Source organism: Phodopus roborovskii, unplaced genomic scaffold, assembly GCF_943737965.1.
Source record: "Phodopus roborovskii unplaced genomic scaffold, PHOROB, whole genome shotgun sequence".
Classification (NCBI taxonomy): domain Eukaryota; kingdom Metazoa; phylum Chordata; class Mammalia; order Rodentia; family Cricetidae; genus Phodopus; species Phodopus roborovskii.
This window is the reverse complement of record NW_026126636.1, coordinates 2,947,467-2,972,823: the sequence shown is the minus strand read 5'-3', so window position 1 is coordinate 2,972,823 and position 25,357 is coordinate 2,947,467. Positions and strand designations below refer to the sequence as shown.

At 47.8% G+C, this 25,357-nt stretch overlaps 1 protein-coding gene across 1 annotated transcript in view; it reads right to left on the bottom strand.

Annotated features, from left to right (window-relative positions):
* Positions 1-6,304: 6,304 nt before the first annotated feature.
* Gpatch1 (G-patch domain containing 1) overlaps positions 6,305-25,357 on the bottom strand; it is a 38,606-nt gene continuing 19,553 nt past the window's right edge. The window contains exons 9-20 of the mRNA XM_051207261.1: positions 24,873-24,952; positions 22,190-22,394; positions 19,995-20,288; positions 19,080-19,258; positions 18,008-18,135; positions 17,103-17,230; positions 16,612-16,778; positions 13,569-13,764; positions 11,459-11,566; positions 10,256-10,353; positions 8,437-8,579; positions 6,305-6,575 (exon numbers count right to left, since the gene is read on the bottom strand). Coding sequence (XP_051063218.1) covers positions 6,545-6,575; positions 8,437-8,579; positions 10,256-10,353; positions 11,459-11,566; positions 13,569-13,764; positions 16,612-16,778; positions 17,103-17,230; positions 18,008-18,135; positions 19,080-19,258; positions 19,995-20,288; positions 22,190-22,394; positions 24,873-24,952 — 1,757 coding nt within the window. The 3' untranslated portion in view covers positions 6,305-6,544. The remainder of the gene's footprint in view (positions 6,576-8,436; positions 8,580-10,255; positions 10,354-11,458; positions 11,567-13,568; positions 13,765-16,611; positions 16,779-17,102; positions 17,231-18,007; positions 18,136-19,079; positions 19,259-19,994; positions 20,289-22,189; positions 22,395-24,872; positions 24,953-25,357) is intronic.

Below are 25,357 nucleotides of genomic sequence, written 5' to 3'. Positions count from 1 at the left end.
AATTACAGGATGTTATGAGCCACCTCGCATGGGTGCTGGGAACTGAACCTGGGTCCTCTAGAAGAGAAGTACATGCTCTTAAGCCCTGAGCCATCACTCCAGTCAAGCTGACAAGGTGATCTTAAAGCTTTTGTGGGAATTCAGAAAGACCCCAAACTGTAGGTGGGTGAGATGGCTCAGAGGGTAAAGGTGCTTGCTACCAAGCCTAGTGAGTTCAATCCCCAGGACCCACATGGTGGAAGGAGAGTATCGCTCAAACAAATTGTCCTCTGATCTCCAGACACGTCATAGTATGTGTGCAGGTGCACACACACACACACACACACACACACACACACACACGCCTGAACACATATATGCTAGTATAGGTCACATACACACACACACAGAGGAGAGAATAACTCTTTAAGCACATTTTTGGGGGGCATACCCGGTTACTTACACAAAAACAAAGCCAGATACATACCTCACACCACATCCAGAAATAAGATCAAAACGGACCAAAGACTTAAATGTTACACACTGAAACCCTAAGGCTCTTGGAAGAGGACCAAGGTATAAATATTCACACTCTTGCCTTAAGGGTGGCTTAGATCTGTCACCAAAAGTGTAAATGACAACAGAAATAGATGAGCTGACATCATCACAACTGAAACCCTTTACGCCTGTGTTCTTAGGAGTTGGAAGGACAGCAGGGAAATGGGCAAATCTTAAACCCTACATCAAAACAAACAAACAAACAAACAAACAAAAGCACCTCACAGGGCATTGTAGTAGCCACCTTTACAGATTTATTTGTTATTATATTTATGTGTGAGGGGTGGGCATATGTGAGTGCAAATGTCTGTGCAAAGTCAGAGGCATCTGCCCCCTGGAGCTGGGTTCAGAGACAGTGGGAGCCATCTGATGTGGGTGTTAGGTTTTGAACTTTTGTCCGCTAGAAGAAGAGCATGAACTCTTAAATGCTAGGCTAACTCTCCAGACCCAAGGAGCAAGTCTAATCCCTGCTGTGGAATGATCCTTCTGTATACCGTGAAAATGTATCACTCTCGTTGTTAACAAAAAAGGAAAGTTAATTGACCAATAGCTAGGCAGGATTTTAGGGGCAGAGAGAATGCTGGGAAGAAAGGAGGAGGTCAGAGGAGTCCCTAGGAGATGTATAGGGAGCAGGACATGCTGGAAGGAAGACAGGTAAAGCCACAAGCCACGTGGCGGTACATAGATTAGCAGAAATGGGTTAATTTAAGTTGTTAGAGCTAGTTAGTAATAAGCCTGGGCTATCAGCCAAACATTTATAATTAATATTAAGCCTCTGAATGGTTATTTGGGAAGCGGCTGCCAGGACAGAAAAACTCTGCCTACAAATCCCAGCACTCAGGAGGCTGAGGTAGGCAGATCTCCATGAGTTCAAGACCAACCTGGTCTACACAGAGAGTTCCAGGCCATTCAAGGATACATGAGACACTATCTCAAAAAAAAAAAAAAAATGAATGAGTTCAATTCAGTTAAATTAAAAACCTTTGTGTTACAGAGGGTCCCATCAAGAAATTACATATCTGATATGGGGCATGTATTTAGAACGCAAAAGAACTCAGAACTTGACCATTAAAAACAAATCTTATCTAATTATATTGTTTTCTTCTTTGTGTGTGTGTGGTGAAGTGTCGCGTATGCATAGTCACACGTGTGGGAGGCGTACTGTGTGTGCATGTGGAGAACTGAGCTGGTATCAGAAATCTTTCTCCGCACTCTACCTTATATTTTGAGGCAAGGTCTCTCAATCAAAGATCCTCCACAAAACATGGAGCTTACGTGTAGAGCTAGTGTGGCTAACCAGCTTGATCCAGGTACCCTGATTATTCCGTAGGAGACTAAGATTATGGGTGGGTTACCACACCCTCTCAACATTCGCAAGAGTTCTGGGTTCCAGACTCACCCTCTTGTTTGCACTGAGAACTTAAACTATTGAGTCATCTCCACAGCCCCTCTTCTCTCCCTCCCTCCCTCCCTCCTCCCCTACTTCCCTCCCTCCCTCTTTCTCTCTTTCCCTTTTAATTAAGATGTTTCGTGTAGCCCAGGCTGGCCTGAACTTGCTACACAGTCGAGGATAACCTTGAATTCCTTCTTTTATTGATTATATTTATTTAGTGTATATATGCACTGTGCATTGGTGTACATGTGGCAGTCAGAGCAGGAGTGAGGAGCCTGGGGATTGAACTCAGGCCAACAGGCCTGGTAGCTGTTACCTGTTGCACCATCTTGCATGCCCGACCTTTTCTTGTGATCTTCCTGCCTCGACCTCCTGAGTGCTGAGACTCCTGGCATGTACCACTGTACCCACCTAAAGCTGGGCTGAGGACTGAACACAGCGCCCCATGCATGGTAGGCAGACATTCTACCAACAAGTGAGCCCAGGACCTGAAGAGATGTGTCTCCAAAGACACCCAAGCGGTCGCTTGACAGCTAATGTGGAGAGACTGCCAGCATCATTAGTCACCCGGGAAACGCAAGCAAGAGCCTCAGAGTGATATCATGTCTTATGCGTTATGACTGCTCAGTAAGTGTGGGTAAGATTGTGGACAAGTCAGAGCCTCACACATTGCTGGTAGGAATGTAGAATTGGGTAGTCACTTCAGGAAACAGTTAGACAGCTCTTTCAAAAGTTAAACACGGAGACCAGAAAGAAACCTCAACAGTTAAGAGGGCTTCTGGCACAGGGCACGGTGGGGCATACCTTTAAACTCAGCACTACAGAGGCAGAGGAAGGCAGAGCTCTGTGAGTCCATGGCCAGCCTGGTCTACAGAGCGAGTTCCAGGACAGCCGGGGAGACACCGAGAAGCTTGTTACGTGGTATTTTGATCATGTTCTGACAAATTAGTTTGCTTGAAGTCAGAGGGTGGAGCTAGCTACTAGCTGACCAAAATTAGCCACAGAGGTTTTGGAAGACTGAAGATAGCTAGGACAGGAAGTAGTAAGGTGGGCTAGAAAGGGATCTGGCTCTCGGTCTGAGGAAGGGAGCAGGTAGGGAGGACTTATCTGCTTCTCTTATCTCTCAAGCTCTTAACCCAATATCTGACTCCTGAATTTTTATTGATAAAGAGTAATTAGAGTAATGCTTTACCTGGCCCCCTATGTGGGGCTGGAACCTACAACCCTGAAATTAATAGTCTCATGCTCTACAGACTGAGCTAGCTTTTAACTGTATTTCTTTCTTAATTACTGTTGTTTTATATATATATGTGTGTGTGTGTGTGTATATGTTGTCTTATATATGTATATGTTGTCTTATATATATATATATATGTATGAGTGTGTATATATAGTTTTACTGTTTTAAAAAAAATTCCTTTTTAATTAAGACTAGAAAAGGGGAAACGCTGTGGAATAATCCTGTACACTGTGAATATGTATCACTCTCATCATTAATAAGAAGCTAACAGGCAGTAGCATAGGCAGGACAGCCTGACACAGAGGACCCTGGGAGGAGGAAGGGCAGAGTCAAGAGACACCGGCCAGCTACGAGGGAGCAGGACATATGAAAAATGAGGTAACAAGCCATGGCCACATGGTGAAGCATAGATAATATGAGTTAATTTAAGTGTAAGAGCTAGCTAGTAGCCAGCCAGAGCTATTGGCCGAGTGTTTATAAGTAGTATTAACCCTCTGTGTAGTAATTTGGAAGCAACTCCCAGGATAGGAAAACTCTGCCTTCAGAAACCCTGTCTTGAAAACAAAGCAAAACAAAATGAAGAATGCTCCTTGCTCTTGCAGAGGAGGCACATTCGGTTCCTAGAACTCACATCAGATGGCTCAGGACCACCTGTAGAGGGCCCTGGTGGCCTGCCTTCAGGCCTTATCAGGTCTGTAGTCACATGGTGTGCCTGCCTACAGAACCACATGTAGACAAAAATAAAAATAGATCTGTTTTCTAAGTTAAAAACGTGGAGGCTGGAGAGATGGCTGTGTTCACAGCACTGGCTGCTCTTACAGAGGACCCAGTTCAATTCCCAGCACCCACATGTTAACTCACAACGGTCTGCAACTCCCATTCTAGGGTTCAGATGTTCCCATCTGGCTTCTGCAGGCACTGCCACGCATGGCGTGCACACATATATACAGGCAAACACTCATACACAAATATCCGAAGGCTGTGACAGCTACACAATGTGAAAATGCAAAAAAAAAAAAAAAAAAAAAAAAAGACATTTTTCCATGTGTGCCTTGCTCAGTTGGATTGCGTGAGAATTATAATAAAGATGAAAAGCAAAGATGGGGAGTAAGATGCAAACAGCCCACCCCTTACCCTGTTCCTCTCACAGCTAAGAATCATGGGGTGGCCGTGTACCAGGGCTCCTGGGGATGAGTTGAGGGAGCATTAAAGAATGGGGGAAAGAGACAAAGGAGTTTGCGCTCTGCTTCCAGGTAGGCGAAGGCGGGGATGGATGAAGTCATCAGAGTTTCAGGGGCCTCTGGGATGTAGAAGGGTGCCTAGGGGGCCGAGGATGTAGAGGGTGAGACATTGACTACCAGGGGCCTCCAGGAGTCCACAGGGTTGACTACCAGTGGGAGCGTGTGGCAGGCGTCACAGGTAGCCTCACACGGGTCCTGCATAGGCTGCTGCACCTTGGCCCTCTGCAGAGGCAGACAGGGGGAGGGTGCACTCGGGTGGTGGGAAGGTCATCTGGGTCCTCCGACCTTGGTGGGTGATTCTGACCTTGGAGAGAGGCTGGTGGTCGCCCCAGAACCTCTTCACTACTGTCTTGTGGTACTTCACACGTGGCGGCGGAATGTCGGTGTCCACGGCCAGGGGATCACGGGCGGCCAGCATATGGCTCCGACGGATTTCCGGGAGGGTCAGCTTGAAGCGACCCAAGGCTCTCATCAGGAGGACCCATGGCATCCTATTGGGTCGCACACTGGTAGGGATGGAGGACAAACTGTCCCTGTCCTCGCTTGAACCCGTCCTGCCCTCACTGGAACTTCGCCTGTTGTCGCTAGAGCTCTTGGTGCTATCGACTGAAATCCTCCTGCTGTCGACTGAAGTCCTCCTACTATCGACTGAAATCCTCCTGCTGTCGACTGAAGTCCTCCTACTATCGACTGAAATCCTCCTGCTGTCGACTGAAGTCCTCCTACTATCGACTGAAACCCTCCTGTCCTCCCCAAAACTCCACTTCTTGGATCTCCTCCGCGCAGAGCTCCTCCTCCTGACCTCGTCAGGACCCTTCTGGGCCTCTCCAGGGTCTTGCTTCATCTCAGCGGTTTTCTTGCTCTCTCTAGAACCTTTCCTAGCGTCCTCCGTTGCTTTCGGAGGAGATGTTGATGAGGCCATCTCGGAGCCTGCCCCGCTCCGCAGCCCCAGCGGGGAACGGTGGCACCGCGTGCCCACACCCACACTGAGCCCTTCGGATCCACGTGCTGCACCGGGTTCTGCCACTTACCTGCCCCGTTCCTCTCTCAAGGCAGGACTGCCCCTTTCCAGGCCAGCCTGGGCTACAGAGCAAGACCGATCTCAAAAGAGAGAGGGAGGAGTAGCCACGAGGGAAAGACTGGGGAGAGAAAGCAAAGGGAAGAGAGAGGCTGCCAAGGCAGAGCACCCCTAAAAAATTATCTCTGGCCACATGAACCCTGGAGACTGGCCCAAAACCGGGGGCCCTACCCTTGTGCCCACCTAGATCCTGGCTCCCTGTCTCAGGTCAATCTCTGTCCTTTGCCTGTGTAAGGGCTCACAGCACGCTCACTCGGAATGACCTGGATGGACCAGGGCGTAGCTTCTGGATACCAGGGTAACACCATTTGTGTATTTATAAGGGAAGATTCACTACAATTCCAATGATAGTTACAGGCAGGGAACAAAACAAGAGAGTTCGCATGTGGTTAAACACAGCAGGGTTTTCTTCTCCGTTCTTTTGAAGCCATTCTGTGGTTATATCTGCCCCCACCCCACGGTGGTGGGATGAAACCAGAGTCTGGCTCAGGGAAGTTGCTACACACACACACACACACACACACACACACACACACACACACACACACACACGCACGCACGCGCGAGCCTCTCAGTGGGACCCAGGCTGTGCACATTGGCCCACTCCATTTACCCACTGGGCTCCAGGCACCACCAACAGGAGGTGCCTCACCTAAGGGTGGCAACATCTCCTATCACCCCTCCACTTCCAAGTCCTAGCTGTCCTTACTGGACTCCGCATCTTCACACCAAATGCAAAGAAAAGCCTTCACTCTCCTCCTCTTTTTAAGACCTCCAGGAAAGTCCAAGAGAAATCAAGAGGCACATTTAAAAAAAAAAAAAAAAAAGAGCCACTTTAATTAAACTGTTCAGTCCTTTTACCCTGTAACAGGAACTGGAATTTAAAATAGAAATCATTTGCTTCAACCTTTCAGGGCAGCCTGTGAAATGGCTAAAAAAGTATTTTACAGCAGGAATTTACATGTAAATACATTCTGTACAGTGTGTGAGCTGGGAACCAATGGACTTGCATCATGGAGGAGATTCCAGACTCAGCCAGGCCAGCGCAGGGTTCACTACTGCCTTCTTAGGGGGAGACACTTCAGTCTGCAGAAGAAAACAGGAGACGGAGAAGGGATGAGACACAGCCAAAAGTCAAATGGTTCCACTGTGCCACACCCCTGACTCTTAATACAGCTTAATACAGACTCCTAATACAGCCTAGGCTAGCCCCACATGCACAGCAATCCTCCTGCCTCAGCTCCCAAGGGCTGCGACTGCAAGCAGGAATCACCACGGCTGGCCTTAATCCTTATTTTATTTTTTCAGATTTATTACTATCATTTTTAGATTGTGTGTGTGCGCGCGTGTGTTTGTGCGCATATATGCATACAGGAACTCTGAGAGCTGCTTGCTGTGGGTGCTGGGGTCCTCTGTAAGAGCACAGCTGTTGAGCCATCTCTCTAGCTCCTTAGTCCTTATTTTAAATGGTTTCTTCCATTATTCCCAGGGCACACAGAGAGACCCACAAGCCCACATCTTGCCTCAGGATCAATTTCTAACAGCGGCTCCTGATGCCACACACACTCACATTTTGGAAAGGGAACAAAAACCATGTTCACTTCAGGGCTCAAAGCTTTCCAGGGATCAGTCAGAAATTTCAACTTCAAAATACAAGCGAGTGGGAGTAAGGACTCAGGCACTGTGCTGGCCCGCCCCTGTCACCTGGCAGAATGCACTCAGGCAGTGCCCTGGTCAGCATGCAGGTGCAAAGGACCCCCGTTTATCATAACAGTGGGTGCTGGGCATGGTGGTGCACACCTGGAGTCTCAGCCCTGGGTGGGGGGGAGGGTGCTAAGAAGATCAAAAGTTCGAGGCCAGAATGGGCTAGCCAGCCAGACCTCCCCACAAAAAGAACAAAGGGAAGAGGCGACCCGACAGCAGGCTTCACTCTAGGGAGAAAACCAAGGACAGAACAGGCAACTCCATTTTCATTTACATAAAGGAGCAATTACACAGCTACTGTTGCCTGGGTAGCACAGCTGTAGTAACCCTTCATAGACCATTCTGGTGGGAGTGTGGAAGAGCAGAGTGTGGACAGAAAGACAGGATGGTAGGGACTGTTCATCAGCATCCAGAGGGAACAAGGGTTCTATTGGGAGCTGGACTAGAAGCCATTCATGTTATAGTCTAGGAAAGGGGGGGGGGGCTGGGAGATGGCTCTGCGGTTACCAGCACTTGCTGCTCTTGCAGAGGACCCGCAGCATGTCGCTCACAACCACTGTTCAAAGGGATCCGACACCCCCTCCTGGCCTCTGCGGGTACTGCATGCATGTGCAGGCAAACACTCATACACATTATATCAGCCTGGAAATATATATATTAAACATGCACATCAATGTGCACATGATAGGTGTATGTAACTGCATGTGTGTATGATTGCATGTGTGATTGCATGTATATGACTGTGTGCATATGTGAGTATGTGTGAGTGTGTTTATATGATTATGTGTATCTGCATGCATGCATGTGATTATGTGTGCGTACGATTGTGCATTGCATGCAGTTGTGTTTATATGATTGTGTGTACCTGTGTGTATTTGTATGAGTGCGTGTGTGTTTGCATGGAAGTCTTGAAAGTTAACAGAAGGCCGATGGAGGAGGTTAACGTGAGAAAAGAGTTTTTTTGGTTGGGTCTGAATTTCTTTCTCTCTGTTTCTATTTCATCTCCACTTTGGTTTTTTGAGGCACAATATCACACCATGCGGCCCACATTGTCCTTAAATTTGAGGTCCTCCTCACTTGGCCTCCTGAAAGCTGGGGTGACAGGTGAGTGCCACCAACCATCCCTCAGCCAAATCCCTCATTCCCGACACATACTGTATATTTTGCGACAAGCCTGGGCGTTGGGAACGCTCTGCCCTCCTGAGCCTTGGGAACGCTCCGCCCTCCCGCAGGGCCTACCTACCTTCTCAGCAGCTCCTGGGGGGACAGGTCTGCCGGGCCTCCTTCATCGCTGCCGCTGCTGTCGGAACTCTCAGAAGGGCTACTTCTTTCTGACTTCTTATTCTTTTGCCCGCTTCTGTGTTTGTGCTTCTTGTGTTTCTTTTTCTAGGGAAAAGAAAATGAAAACGAGGGTCAGAGAGTGCGGGACAAATGGGGGCTTTCCTTGATGACTCAAAGAAACGAGGAAGCTGAGCAAGCAAGGGCCGGGGAGGGGCTGCGAAGGGAAAGTTCTTGTTGACCAAGCGTCGATATGCAAACAACAGATGTGGTGGCACAGGCCTACTGTCCCATCCTAGCAGTGGCAAGCTCCAGGTTTGGGGGGAGAGACCCTGTCTGAAAAAAAATACGGTGGAGTGAGCTTTGCCCTAATGGTGACAGCCAGACACTAACAGCTGTGACCCGCTAAACGGTATACTTGTCGGTATCCCCAACATGTCAACCACGGACACAGCACAGCCACACAGATACAGGCGGGACCTCATTGTGACTCTCCGGCCCCATTCTCCTACAAACCTGACTAGTTTGTTGGACATCCTGAAAGCACACAGCAGGGCCAGCATCGGGGAGGGCAGAGAGAAGGAGGGGAGGGGTCACTGAAGAACAAGGGTAAGAATATGGATTTGGTTTTCCAACCTGTGAATTTTCACTCCATGCTCGCCGCCCACGGTGCGGCTTCTCACTGACCGTACTCCTGGGCTGGGCCCTACAAGCATCCGCCACTCACACCAACCAACCAGACTGTAGGCTACAAGCCGTGGCATCCGCCACTCACACCAACCAACCAGACTGTAGGCTACAAGCCGTGAAGAGCACACGGATGACAAGGGAGGGGACTGTGACAGCGGAACCCATCACCATTCCTTCTTCTCAAGCTTCCTTCTTTCCAAATGACCACTAAGGACCACGAGCTCAGTCCGTGGTAACAGTGAGGTGGCTGGGGAGCAGTTTTAAGGTTCAACCTTTACTATCAAGTACCCCAAATCCTTTTTAATTTTTTTATTTTCATATGTATGGGTGTTCTGCCTCCATGTATATCTTGTGGACCATATGCATGCAGCATCTGCAGAAGCCAGAAGAGGGCATCAGATCCCCTGGGACTGGAGCTAGAGTTGTGAGCCTTCTTGTGGATGCCAGAACACAAACTCTGGTCCTCTGCAAAAGCAGCCAGGGTGTTTAACCACCGAGCCATCTCTTCAGGTCCAAAGTCTACCTACCTGCCTACCTATTTACCCATCTACCCACTTTCCAGTATTACCAAAATATTTATATTTTCAAGACAGCATCTAGCTAGGTAGCCCAGGCTGGCCTCAAACCCTGCATAGGACTGCCTCAGCCATGCAAGCAGGGAATTACAGCTGTCTGTCGCCACACCTGATTGACTGGGCACAAACTTCTTTCTTTTTTTTTTTTTTTTTTTTGAGGCAGGATTTTTTTTTTTTTTTTTTAATAGACTTTTTTGTTTTTTGTTTTGTTCGAGGCAGGGTTCCTCTGTATTGGTTTGGAGCCAGGCTGGCCTTGAACCCACAGAGATCTGCCTGCCTCTGCCTCCCGAGTGCTGGGACTAAAGGCGTGTGCCACCAATGCCTGGTCAGGGTTTTCTTTTCTTTCTTTTTAAGTGCAACTACTCAAAATTTGTAGCTCTAAAAGAAAAAAAAAAGTTTCTGAAAAAAGAGTTGGCACTGGATGTGAACAATCTATCATCTATAAAGGCACTAAGAGACCTGAGTGTCTCCTGGGGCTTGTCAGCCACACCCACACTCTCGGGAGGTGAGGGTGCTCACCTTCTCTTTCTTCCGTTTGTGCTCCTTCTTGGTCTTGTGTTTTTCTTTGCTCTTCTTCGGCTTCTCTTTTTGAGGTGTCTCAAGTTTCTGCCGAGTGTCTGCGGGAGAGGAGGGTATGGTAAACATGTCAGCCTCAGGGGGATCATTAAAAAAGGCTCCGAAGTTTCCTAACTGCATCGTCAGTCAGATACTTCAAAATTTCACCTCCCCAAGGTTGTTTTCTTAATCCTACTTTTTGAAAGTCACATCCTCTAAGTACCCCCCACACCAAGTTAATAACTACGTCAGAGATATCAAGGGTATACATACAAAAAGCCAGAGTACTTCAGCCAATCGGTCCCAAATATCCATGGACCAGAGCCAAGAGAAACATGCTTGCTGGCATTCTTTGAAAGTTGGGGTCATCAGCTGTGCCAGTATTTGGGTGTGAATACTACAGGAAGTTTCATGCTGGGCAGTGGAATCACGTGCTACTTATCTAGCTGGGCGGTGTTATCGTATTTGTTAGCCTGGCCTTCAGAGCCATAGTTAAAAAAAAAAAGTCTGAACATTTTCACAGAGGATGTTAGCATCCGGCCCTACGCAGAAGCTGCTGAAGGCACTAGGGAGGAGGGCTGGCCTGTGCCTACAGTTGAAGGAATAGTCTGATTTTATTTGCTGTTAGCCAAAGTCCATCAGAACCCGAAAATACACTTCTGTCCACAATGCCACAACCGTCTTTTTTTTTTTTTTTTTTTTTTTTTTTTTTTTGAAACAAAGTCTCAATATGTAGCCCTGGCTGTCTGTAGATTTAGAGATCCCCCTACCTCTGCCTCTGGAGTGCTGGGATTAAAGGTGTGTGCTGCTTCTTCATTTCCAAAAGTGAGTTTATTTTTAAGACAGGGGCTGACTAGCCTCAAACTTGTGATCCTCCTGCCTCAGTGTCCTGAGTGCTCGGGTTATAGCACCACACCAGCCCTGTTAAATGACGACACTTAAGATGCTTCCAACATCTCAAAGGTGAGAAGGAAAGAGCGTGTTGAGCTTTGATACTGTAGAGAAACAATTGTGGCTCAGGCACTCAGTGGAGGCAGCTGGTGCCCGGTGTGACTATAATCAGGAACACTCCAGAGCACTTGGTGGGTGTGGGGTCAGGCAGGCAGGTGGGAGGGGCATTACTGGCGCTGTTCTTTGCAGGGGTGGCACATAGGGGTGTGGACTCACTGGGGCAGAAGACAGGAGGTAGGCGAGGTCCAAACTCTTCTCGCTCATCGATCTGTACCTTTTGGATGGGGAAGGGGGCTGCAGGCTCACAAGGCTCCCGCTCAGCAGCTGAAAAACAGCAGTGTATCAATTTCATCTGCCCACGCTAATGCATTTGAGTCTGGGTGTCTTTGCCACTGACTCTGCTGAAGTAGCAGCGCTGAGCACACAGGGTCGCACACGGTGAAGGCCACCTCTGCCTGTGGACACTGGGGCTGGGAGATCAGCTATACTAGGCCACAAAGAACCAAGTGCATGGCCGGCTGTCCACAGGAAGCACTCCAGATCATTTTTTCCTTGAGACAATCTTGCGTAGCTTAGGGTAACCTTGAACTCCTTATGTAGCTGAGGATGGCTTCCTATCTGTACACCACTCCTGGGCATGTACAGTCTATGGGGATCAGGCCCGGGTCCCTGTGCGTGGGAGGCAGGCACTCTACCACTCAGCTATCTTGTTACTTTTTAACGTTTTTGTTGGAAACAGGGTCTCTCACTGTGAGTGCTGGCTGTAGCGGAACTCACTAAGCAGATAAAGCTGTCCTTGAAGCCCCAGAGATCCACCTGCCTCTACCTCCCGAGTGTGGAGTTTAAGGCATGTGCCACCACACCCAGACTACTTTTACACATTTAAATTTCAAGTATACATAACTTTATAATAAATAAATAAATAAATAAATAAATAAGGGTTCATCCACAGGGGGAATAAAGAAATCAATATTACAATCATCTAAAACTTAACATTGTATCACAGCCCTGTGTGACAGACCGGTTATATTCAGGTGTCAGGGCAGACAGAACCTCCCAAGATGCAGATGGGAAACTGCCCATGGCACCAGCTTCCTGAAGTTTCCCTGCTTCAGACCGCCTCTTGTTTCCCGTCTGGAATGCTCAAGGAGGTGCACAGATCAAGCAGGCCAGCTTTCTGGGCAGGTGTGGAGCCCAGAAAATGAGAGGACACCCTCTTCCCGAGGGTTAGTATGTCAGACTATGCCTGGAGAGCTAGCAAAGCATGCCAGGTCCCATAGACAGAACCTGAACATCCTTGTATGCTTTAGGACCCAGTGTTTTCCCAGAACCCTAACACTCCCTCAGCAACCAGGCAGAGAGAGAAAGAACCTAGGATCTTGCCCAAGCTACATACTGAGCTCCACCCACAACCCTTAGAAAAAACATTTTTAAAAGAAAAATTGTACTTTTTTCAGTTCTCCTTAACAAGGCTAAGTTGGGAAATCAACATTGTCAAACATATCTTTAAAATATACATCAGAGATGTAAATTAGATTCTTAAAAAGAACCACTACCCAGGACTCTGCTCATACAAATTAAAATATAATGATGAGGGCCAGGCGGTGGTGGTACAACCCTTAAATCCCAGCACTCAGGAGGCAGAGGCAGGCTGATCTCTGTGAGTTTGAGGCCAGCCTGGTCTACAGAGCAAGTTCCAGGACAGCCAGGGCTACCGAGAAACCCTGTCTTGAACACACACACACACTGATGAAAGGGCTGGAGGGATGGCTCAATCCCTAAAATTGTTGCCAAACAAGTATAAGGACCCATTTTGAGCCCAGAAACCACACAAAACGCCCAATGCAATGGCATGCATGTGTAATTTCAATGCTGGGACAGGTGGGATCCTGGGGCTTGACAGCCAGGCTGCTTAGACAATCTGGTGAGCCCCAGGCACCCGTGAGACCTACTCTCAAAAGGCAAAGTAGTTGTTTATAGAGGCATGACACCCAGAAAGAAAGCTCAGGAGGCATGACACTTAAGGCTGATCTATGGCTCCAGTGTGCATGCATATACACACGCACACACACATGCATACACACAGTTTATGTGGTGTGTGTGTGTGTGTGTGTGTGATGAAATATCACAAATTGCTGGCAACTGTCCTAGTTTAAGGTTGCAAAGGCAAATGTGGTACAGGCCTGTAGCCAGAACCTGGGAGGTGGAGAAAGAGAATCAGAGGTCCCGGCTTGGCCTCAGGACGTTCAAGGCCAGACCGGCTCAACATACAAACAACAAACCCTTCACTTCTCCCTGAGTGCCCAAGTCAGGGAGGTGACCATACCCTGGGTCACAGGGGTCTCCCTGGCGGCAGCCTCCTGGGAAGTTTTAAAGCTGGCCTCCTCCGTGTGCTCTTGACTGTCTTCACTCTCCTCTTGCTCCTCCTCTGAGGATGAGGACTTCTCATCAGATGAACCAGCAAAGATGGCCTTGAATAAGTCCATGGAAGGGCGACCACCTTCCCCGCCCACCTGTGCAGTCTGTGACAGAGATGTAAGAGTCAGGAATAAAGGGACTCAATGCTTCGGACACCCACTCGCACATGAGCACAAATAAGATTGGCCTTAGGGGGATGGACGGATGGCTCAGCAGTCAAGAGCACTGGCTGCTCTTCCAGAGGTCCTGAATTGGATTTCCAGCACTCAGGTGGCGGCTCCCATCCACCTGTAACTCCACTTCCTGGGGATCAGAAGTCCTGCCCTCAGCAAGGACTGCACACACATGGTACACAGACGTGCTTGCAGGAAAAACACTCATACACGTTTTTAAAAAATGGGTTAGGGTATCCATCACCACTGCCTAGTTAAGCATGAAGCGTTTTCCTCTGTGGGGCTCGTCTAGGATATACTCAGAAGTGTAAGTGGCTGAGGCCCGTCTTGGAGACCGCCATTAACAGACCTGCAGAAGACTCAGAGAGAAGAAGCCACAGCAGGCTATGGACAACCGAGGAAAATGCATCATGAGAAACAGACACTGAAATGACGAAAATGTTGGCTTTATCAGACTTTTGGGCTTTTTTTGTTTTTGTTTTTGTTTTTTTCCTTTTTGAGACAATCTTCCTATGTAGTCTGGATGGCCTGGATCCCTCTCTATATGGTTCCATCTGGCTTGGAACTAACAGAGATCTGTGGAATATGTGTCACTGTGATTGGGTTAATAAAGAAGCTGCCTGGCCAACAGCTCAGCAGGATAAGGTTAGGCAGGAGACCCAAACTAAGGACACTGGGAAGGAGGGCGGAGTCAGGGGAGTCACCAGCAAGACAGAGAGAGGAAACAGGAGGTGCGAGATGAAAGAAGGCAACACCATGGGGCACAATGCAGATTAATAGAAATGGGTTAATTTAAGGTACGAGAGCTCGTTTGTAATAAGCCTGAGCTGTTGGCCCAGCATTTATAAGTAATAATAAGTCTCAGTGTCATTATTTGGGAGTGACTGCAAAACATAGAAAAACCCTGCCTACAGAGACCTGCTTGTCTTAGCAAAAATAAATAAATAATAAAAATAAAAAGGAGAATGGGTATTTTAGAGGTGGAAAACTGAGAATCAAAATATTTTGATCCATTGCAGAGGTGGCTGTGGAGGCCTGTCTCATCTACTGGGAGCATGGGGCTGGAGCACTGTGGGAGCCCAGGCACTGGAAGCCAGCTGGGCCACAGAGGTAACCCCTACAGCCAAGACCCCAAACAAACAAAACTCATTACCGTATTCAACAGCAGAATGGAAATGACACCAGAAAGTTTATTACGTTGAAAACAGTTCAACAAAAATGCACCACTCCGAACAAAGGAGAGGAAAAAGAGAGATTAACGAAACCGAACAGAAACCTGTAGGATGCTAGCCAAAGGTCTCCATGATTCTGTCATTAAAATCCCACGACCACCACTGTTTGACTGTGAAACTCCCCTGTAAGTGTTAAGTGCTGAGCCCCCAGCTATGGTGGCTTGAAAGAACATGGCCCCCAAAGGGAGCCACTAAGAGGTGTGGCCTTGTTGGAAGAAATGTGTCACTGTAGAGGTGGGCTTTGAGGTCTCCTATGCTCAAGCTACGCCCAGTGAGGCAGACTACTTCCTGTTGCCTACTGATCTCAGCTTCTTCTCCAGCACCATGTCTGCCTGCACACCACCATGCTTCTTACCATGATGATAATGGACTGAACCTCTGAACTGTAAGCCTCCAAATTAAAGGTTTTCCTTTATAAGAGTCCACTTTATAAGCGGTCATGGTGTCTCTTCACAGCAATAGAAATCCTAACTAGACAGACGGTGTTCACAGGTCAGGTGTGGTGGTCCACATTTTGGAATTCTAGCACTCGGGGGAGGTGGAGGTAGAAGGTTGGGAAATTCAGAGCCAACCTCAGCTACATAGGCGATTTGAAGCCAGCCTATGCTACATGAGACTGCCTTCAAATCCAACAGTGAATATGAAAAAAGGTAAAGAAACTACATACATGATAACTTGGCATCTAGGTCCAAAAATATCAATAATTATATTAATATAAATATTCAAAATGTAAGATTATAAAAATATTTTAAGTATCACCCAAGGGCATGCTATTTATAAGAAACCCACTATAAATACAATGATATTGACAAGGTAAACGTAAAAAGATTGATCTGGGCGTGGTGATCACATGCCTGTCATCCCAGTACTCGGAAGCTAAAGAGTTCGGGGCCAGCCTGCCTACAACAGCGAGACCTTGTCCCAAAAGGCAAAGCAGGCTGGTGAGATGGCTCAGAGGGCAAAGGTGCTTGCTGCGGGCCTGACGACCTGAGTTCTATGCCCAAGCCCCACATGGTGGAAGAGGGACCCCCCTCTCAGGGTTGTCCTCTGACCCACATATGTGCAAAGAGCAAAGTAGACATAAGAGAACCCAGGGGTATTTTCACCCCCAAAATGACAACCGATTATTTGGAAAGCTGTATCTTCTCATATGAATACATTAAGTTTGGTTTCGATGGTTGATGCTAAGCCAGGGCTGTTCTAGCCAGAAGAAGCATGTATTTTCTCAGTTAGAGCCCCGATTGTGTTGAGTCTAACGGGCACAAGCCAGGTAAAACCCGGGGCCACATCCACCTGCTGTTGGTCTCCACGAGCAAGGTTGTTCTGGCAACAGTGCCCTCAGTTGCTGGCACACTTGCCTACGGTGGTCTCCTTCACGCTCACTGCAGAATGGGGACTGCAGCAGAGGCTGTTGGGCCCCTGGGGCCTCAACTACTCACCTCACTGCACAGAAAGGTCTGCTGACCCCTACTGCTGAGTAGAGAACACATCACAGAGAGAAGGGTCCAGGCCACAGGTACAAGCAGACACAGCCGAGGCCCCATACCTGGTCTGGGCATGGCTCCGGGGCTTGTTCCTTCTCTTTGTTTCCTGAGGCGCTGGGTTCTGGTCTCGGCGGGCCAACTTTTGATCTAGCCTGACTTAAAAACTCACTAATGGAGTCTTCCTTCTTCTCCTGTTGGGATGTGTCCCATCGGGATGGTTTCCTGGATTCTAAAAGGCAAGAACCCGACAGAACACTGGGATTAGTGAACAGAAGGCAAATTCTTCAAGGCTCCGAGCCGCGGTACACCTTGCATGGGCCAGGCTCTGAACACAGCACTGGGGTTAGGACAGGCATGGGCAGACCCAAGCTCTAAGGTTAAACACTAGCCTGGCCTGACTGACAAGCACCCATGCGCAGATGAAAGCAACTCTCAAAGGGGTGAGTCTGCATCAAGATCACACTTAGGGCTGCGCCATCCCTTGCTCTGCCTTCCAGCCCATGAGAGGTTGAGACCAGGTCAGTACCTAGGTCCCAGGGAGATCTCTACTCACTGTCAGAACCCGGCTGCTGTTGCTGCTGCCTCGGGGCTGTGGGCGGAGGGGCTGGCTCTGAGATGGTCAGGAAGTTGAAGACTGAGTATTTATCCCGCTTCACTCTGGGTAGGCCGACTAATGTTGAGCTGGGGTGGGGTGGGGATAAGAATGGAAAGAGATGGAATTTTAATAACAACCGCTGGGGTGAAGCCCTCTTCCTAAGAGGCTTGCTGTCTCTCATTCACTCTCCAGCTAGGCCACAGGGTCTCAAGGCATTTCTACTTCTCGAAGCAGGTCAGGAAGGCAGAACCCTTGTGTTTTCCCTGTTAAAGCCGGCAAGTTCCAGGACAGGCTCCAAAACTACACAGAGAAAGAAACCCTGTCTCAAAAAAAACCAAAAAAACAAAGAGAGAGAGAGAGAGAGAGAGAGAGAGAGAGAGAGAGAGAGAGAGAGAGAGAGAGAGAGAGAATATAAAATGAGCCTTAACAGGGCTGGAAAATGGCTCATTTTGTTGTTTTTGTTTTTTATATTTATTTATTTTTTAGTATCTATACAGTGTTCTGTCTGCATGTATCCCTGCAGGCCAGAAGAGGGCGTCAGATCTCATTACGGATGGTTGTAAGCCATGTGGTTGCTGGGAATTGAACTCAGGACCTCTGGAAGAGCAGCCAGTGTTCTCAACCACTGAGCCACCTCTCCAGTCCAGCTCAGTGGTTAAGAGCATTTGTTGCTCTTACAGAGGACACAGCTTCAGTTTCTAGCACCCACATGGTGGCTCACAACCATCTATAACTCCAGTTCCAGGGGATTTAATGCCCACATGAAGGCAAAACACAAAAGTAAATCTAAAAAAGTTTTTAAGTGAGCTTTCATGGAGTGGATATAGCTTTTACTGATGTAAAGACAGGCTAATCCAACTTACCCTGGATAAGGGTCAGGGACATTAAACCTCTTACACAGAAGTTTGTCAGGGTGCCACTCAAACGTGTCTCGGGTGAGCTTCCCAAACATCTTCATCTTCACAGCTGACTGCTTGTCACTGACATCATTCTAGGAAGAGACAGATGTAGTCAGAGAACTGGCTTCACCAGTCTTCCATGTTAGAAATAGCAAGGTCGGCTGGGGAGACGGCTCAGCACGCTGCTCTTGCAGAGGACCCAAATTCCATTCCCAACAGCCAAGTCCATCAGCTCACAACTGCCTATCACTCTAGCTCCAGGGGATCTAGTGCCCTCTCCTGGCCTCCTCAGGCACTGCACTCACATGCAAATACACACATATATGAAGGTGATTTTTTTTTTTTTTTTTGAGTTGAGATTTCTCTATGTAGCCCTAGCTGTCTTAGAACTCTTTTTCATGATTTAAAATATTTAGGTGCGTGGTGTTTTTAATTTTAAAATCACTAGGGGGAGCTGGGAAGATGGCTCCTTCAGAAGTGTGTGCCACATAAGCCTGAGAGCCTGAGTTCGTATCCCCAGAACCCATGTAAAGGCTGGGTGCAAGAGCATGTGTCCAGAGTCCAGCCCTGGGTGGGTTGGGGTTGGTGGGTCCCTGCAGCTCACTGGCTAGCACACCTAGCTCAATCAAGGAGCTCCTAGTTCAGTGAAACCAGTGAGCCAGATGTGGTGGCTCACACCTGCAATCCCGGCACTCGGAAGACCAAGGCACAAAAAGAGTTTCAGGCCAGCTGGCTGATACGAGACCCTGTCACAGAAACCAAACCAAAACAAAAAACTACATAAGTTGTAGAGCAATTGAGAAAGACATCCAATGTTGACCTTAGGCTTACACATGCACACATATGTGCTCATACATGCAAATGTACCTAAGACACAGTATACACACCCACAATAAAACTGACTAGGAGCTTGGGACTGTAGCCTCGTGGTTAGACCATGCACATAACATGTAGGAAAGCCTGAATTCAATTCAATCCCTACAACTGCAGAATCACAAAATGAAATTCACCAGGTAGGCACATGATGGCGACAGACCTCTTGGTCTCGAGGAACTTCAACCTGATCTGAGTCGTCGTCCTCCTTGGCGTGAGTGAACCGGGAGGACAGGGTGGAGTGGGAAGACACATAGAGCTGGGCCGCCCGAGCAAATTCCTCCCGCTCTCGGCTTCGCTCCCACTCGGTCATGCTGGGGTCCAGGCATCGTTCCAGAGCATCTGCGGCATGGGGAACGAGGCATTATTTTACTCCAAGGAAAACACGGTGCTCGACGGAGAGCATCAGGTGGCCACCACATGGGTGCACTTCCTCGGGGGTGACGAATGTCCAGACCCTTGTGTGGAGATGGAGCACACTCGGTGCCACCTCCAGGCAATGTCAGTCCATCCTTCATATGACGTTTCTTTTTCTCAGGTTCATCTTACTTTATGTGTATGAACGTTACGTTTGTGCAGCATGTGTATGTACATCTGTTGGGCCCCCCGGAACTGCAGTTATGGATGGTTATAAGCTGCCATGTGGGTGCCACTAATCAAACCCAGGTCCTCTGCAAGAGGACCCTGAGCCAGCTCTCCAGCCCTGAACCACTAAGATGCTTTTTACCGACTTCTACCTATCACATAGTACAGAGAGATCTAGAAAACTGAAGCTTGGCTAAGGACCACTGGTCCGGTCCGTCCAACTACAGCCTGTGCTCTTTATCATTTTTCTGTAATTTTTGTTTTGCTTTGCTTTTTATTTTTGAGACAAGGACTTGCTACATAGCTAGAGCTGGCCTTGAACTCTTGATTCTGCTGCCTCAGACACCCCAGTACTGGTATTGAAGGTTTAACTCTATTTCTACCATGTGTTTACTTTTTAGGGTCAAACATGAAAGCAGATCAGGGCATTTGACTTTCAGCCTGTGAGCAGGAGCAGCAGAGAGGCTGCCGCCCAGGTCAGGCCGGCACCTACCTTTCTGGCCCTTCTTCATGTGAACTAAGAACTCTTCATATCGCCTCTGCTTTTCAGGGTCTTTGGCAAAAGGCTTGAAGTTGCTGGCTCTTGTGGCTGTCCCACCGCCCAGCGCCAGATGCCTTGAGCTGGATTCCAGGTCGGGCGTGGAGGCCTGCCCTCTGCTGCTGGAGGCCATCTGCGCCAGACTCTGGGCCCTGGCCTGAGCGGCTTTCAGCTCAGATGCCTGCTTCGTTTCTTTAATTCTTTCTCTGTCTTTCTGGGACAGAAACTCCAATACTGAAGTAGCTGACCCTAGATTATAAAAAGAGAGAGAGAGAGAGAGAGAGACGAAAAATAGATTTACCTTTTGTTGTACACAGACACTGTTTCTTTTTCCTTTTTTGTTTTTCGAGGCAGGGTTTCTCAGTGTAACAGCCTGGGCTGTCCTGGAACTCGCTCTGTAGACCAGGCTGGCCTCGAACTCAGAGATCCACGTGCCTCTGCCTCCCAAGTCCTGGGATCAAAGGCGAGTGCCACCACCATGTGGCTGTACATAGTCACTATTAAAGAGGTACACAATCAGAGATGACTGCTTAGCTTACTGTTTCACCAATATTTACATATCCCTGTGAACTATATATTACATAATAATGGGGCAGTTGACAAAAATGCATACAACTGAGGAGCAGCAAAAGCCTAGAATATGTTCCATGCCCAGGATGAGGACTCTGAACCACAGGCGGCTATGGTCATGGCTCCCATAGTTCTCCCACTGAGCAGTCATGTCACAGACGCTCACTGGGTACCAACTCCACAGTAGACACTGGCCCGGGGCTGGGCGGCCTCTCAGTCCTAAAATGGGAAGGAAGTGGACTGCAACGGAAAAACAGTGATGGCTCACATCTATAATCCTGGAATGTGTGTGGGAGGCTAAGGCAGGGTTATCATGAGTTCAAGGCCAGCCTGGGGTACAGACGAAGGTCTTGTTTCTAAATAAATAAATAAGTTGGTAAGATGGCTCAGTGGGTAAAGGCTCTTGCCCCCAAGCCTGACAATCTGAGTTCAATCCCTAGGACCTACATGGTAGAAGGAGAGAACGGACTTCTACAAATTGTTCTCTGACTTCCATACAGGTACTGTGGAACATGTACACACACACACACACACACACACACACACACACACACGCACACACACACAATTGAAGGTGCTAGGCATGGTGGTGCATGTCTGTAATCCCAAGGCTCAAGAAGCTGATAGAACTAAACAAAGAATCTAGGCTGGCAGGGGTCTACACAGTGAGTGCCTTCTCAAAACAACAACAAAACAGACAGGCCAGGCACAGTGGCACAGGCCTTTAATCCCATCACTTGAGAGGCAGAACCAGGAAGATCTCTATGAGTTTAAAGCCGCCTGTTCTATACAGTGAGTTCCAGGACAGCCAGGACTGCATAGAGTCCCATAGGGCCTCAAAAAACAAACACACAAAAATGAAGAGGGGGTAGAGATGGCTTAATAGGTACTGCTTTTGTAGATACCTGATACGTACGTCAGGCAGCTTGCAGCCACCTATAACCCTAACTCCAGGGGATCCAACACCCTTTTCTGGCTTCTGTAGACACCAGTATGAATATGCACACACATACACACATATACATATAAATAAATTTTAATAAAATATAAATAATTGTTTTTGGTTGTTTGAGGCAGGGTTTCTCTCTATAACAGTCCTGGCTGTCCTGGAACTCACTCTGTAGACCAGGCTGGCATCAAACTCACTGAGACCCACCTGCCTCTGCCTCCCAAGTGCTGGGATCAAAGACGTGTGCCACCACTGCTTGGCTTAAGTAAGTTGTTTTTTTTTTTTTTTAAAAGGAAAACAAATAACCTAAGTGTCACACTCCTGTAATCTCAGCAGTGTGTGACAGAGGTGGCAGAGCCAAGAGTTCAAAACCATCCTTGGTCACACTGAGAATTTAGGGCTACACGAGACCTTAAAAGAAAAATAAATGGAGGGGCAGCGAAAAGAACCACCAAGTAATAATGATATAGTCTCTGTACACCTTCACGTTCGTGTGCCATTTATAATCCATGGCACGGCTCCCACAGCCTGAGAATACAAAATGCATATGAGGAACATCAGTGGGAACCACAACCCCATCTAAGTAAGATTATGCTACCATAACACGTCCAGTCTCCTCCCGTGCACATACCTTGGACGGGCATCTCTCCTAGCATCTCCCCCCGCTTGGAGGCATTGAGCTGATGCCTACTGTGTGTTCCCGCATCTTGTCCTGCTTTCCCAGATGACTCTGATAACACCTGAAGTAAGTGAGCGTTCTCAGACGTTGGGGCCACCACAGGTCTGAAATAGTGCACTGGCCGATAGTCTCTGGGCAGCTGAGGGGGTGGATAAATCTTAACAAAAGCAGACAAAGCAAAGGTCAGGAGATCCAGGCTGCAAGATCACGGACTTCACAGAGAAAACCAGGAGCAGCCCACAACTAGGAGGTGGGCAGCAGTGCAACAGCCTGGCCCTGGGGCACCAGAGCCACTGTCTCAATGGTCGGTCCCATCCTGCAAACATCACCACTGCTAATATTTGTTTCCCGTGGATGAGAACACCAAATGTGAGAAGACACAGCACGGGATCCTCCCCCACCACACACACACCTAGACCACTGTAAGACAAAACATTACAAATGTGTGATTCAAGACTTTGAAGAAAAAAAAAAAACAAATTTGAAATTCGGTAGTTTTAAATTTGAAACTCTTTATTCAGGCTATGGTTCACTTCTAAAGTAAAACTTGGGACCTTCATTTCCTAAAGTTTATTTACTTTTACTTGTGAATGTGTGTGCCTGCTGTGTAAATGTATGTGTACAGTGTGTACAGGTGCCCTCAGAGGCCAGGTAAGAACATGGAGCCCTTGGCACTAGAATAATAGGTATCTGTGGGTGCTAGGGTCCAAACTCCACTCCTCAAGATTAAGCAGCAAATGCTCTTAACCACTGAGCCATCCCTCCAGTCTCCTGCCCTGACTTTACTTCTTAATTCAAAGTATTTATTTTTTAAAATTTAACACTGAGTAGAGCTGAGGATGTGGCTTAGTTACAGTGTTTATAGAGCAGTCACAAGATCCTGGGTTCAGTCCTCTAAACCACCACCCACCGCCACCAAACAAAACAACAAGGACAAGCTAGGGTGTAGCTCAGTGTGAAAGTGCTTGCCTAGCATGCATGGGGTCTTAGGAGCAAACCTTAGCAAAAGACGGGGTGGGGGGGTGGGGGGGAATTGACAAGACTGAAATTTACATATATTTGAAATTTCAAGATTTATAATCTGGAGATATTAATGACTGCAGAACAGGAAAGTTAAAACAAAGTGGGGTGTGGTTGTTTATGTGATGGACCTTGCACACACAGTAAAATCTCTATTACTGAGCCTGACAGGTTTTTTTTTTTTTTTCCAACAATTATACTATGTAGCTCTGGCTGTCCTGGAACTCACTCTGTACACCAGGCTGACCTCAAAACTCAGAGATCTGTCTGCCTCCTGAGTGCTAGGATTAAAGGTGTGCACCACATACCCAGCCATTAAGAGATTTTAAGTGACTACTGAATGGTCCCCTTGCTCTTAATATAACAAACAGATTAACAGTTGTCTGTACATTGACTTCTAGAATTAGAAGTTTCCCAAGAGTGGGAAGCAAGTCAGCTCTGAGCTCAGGCCCAGGCGAAGCACCCAGTCCCAGGTGCATGCTGGCCTGAGAACTTTCCACCATGTTGATGTCTATAGCCGGTCCTTAGGGTTTCCAATTCCCTAGGACATGGTGGAATCACTACTACCAGGAAACCACTCTTGCTGTGTGTGTGTGGGGGGGTGCTTACTTGCACATGATAGGTGAGCACTCTCCCCTGAGCAATATTCCCAAAACACAAAGCTAATCTGAAAGTGACAGGACAGAACAGCCTTCTAGCAAGGTTCAAGAGTGTGGGAGTTGTTTTGTGGTGCTGGGAATTTAACCACTGGGCCACATGTCTGGCCTATCTGTTAATAGAAATGTCTCCCCCCCCCCAAATTGTATGGGTGTTTTGCTTGTATGTCTATGCACCACATGTGTGTCTGGTGCCAGAAGTCAGAAGAGGGAGTCAGATTCACCGGAACTGGAGTCACAACTGTGAGCTGATCACACCTGGGTCTTCTAGAAGAGCAGCCAGTGATCTTAACCGAGGAGCCACCTCTCCAGCCCTGTCAAGTAGGCTCTGCTGCGGCCCAGTGAGCCTCAGGAGGCTTCCCGTTTCTGCCTCCACAGACTAGGTGACAAGGACAGCCACCACACTGGCTTTTCTGAGGTGGGTTTGGGAAATGAATTCATGTCTTGAGTACTTTATTGGCTGAGCTATGTGATATGTGTCTCCCCAGTCACCCTTTTGTGAAACAGGATCTTGGTCCTGGGTTGGCTCAGAACACGATTCTTCTGCCTCAGCTCCCAAGTGTTAGGATTACAGGCATGCACCACCACACCCAGCTTTCTTCTTGAAGAGTTTTAAAGGAAGAACATGTATATGGAAATATCAAATTTCTGTAAGTACATTGATATAGCTTAATTAATTACTTACTATCATAAATAAACATTAAAATAAAGAATACATAAATATAAAAATAGCCAGGCGGTAGTGGCACACGCCTTTAATCCCAGCACTTGGGAGGCAGAAGCAGAGGCAGGTGGATCTCTGTGACTTTGAGACCAGCTAGTTCCAGGACAGCCTCCAAAGCCACAGAGAAACCCTGTCTCAAAACAAAACAAAAAAACTAGACACACACACACACACACACAATAAACATTGTAAGCACCAAGCCAGGAAAATAATTTTAATGTAAATGTTTTCTTACTTTTTTTGAAGATAGAGGTTTAGAAGACAAGGAAAATCCTTCCAAAATTTTGCCAACATATCGAAGATCTCTCTCTGGTTCTACAAAATGACATCATTACTAATTAATGCTAGAAGTGGAGGTAATTAGAGCAGACAAAAGACTTCTTATCTTCCAGAGCATAAACAGCCCCAGGGTGAGATCATTGGGAAGGGGCACTGAGGGACAATGGCACTCAAGCCCTCATGCTTCTGTTCACACAGTGATGCAGGGTCACCCAGCAGCCCTCAGCTGCCCAGCTGCCCGGACAGCAGCCCCCGTCTCCCAAGACAAGCACAGTCTTCAGAGCAGGGACCACAGGTGCCGCCACCATGATGTGTCCCCGAGTAAGGAGTCCAAGGACTCAGGCTCAAAACCTCTAAAAACCGGAGCTAAACTCAAGCCATACCCCCCCCCCCACAAAATCCCTCCCCACTAAAGAAAAATGCCCTCGGGGTGCTCTGTGG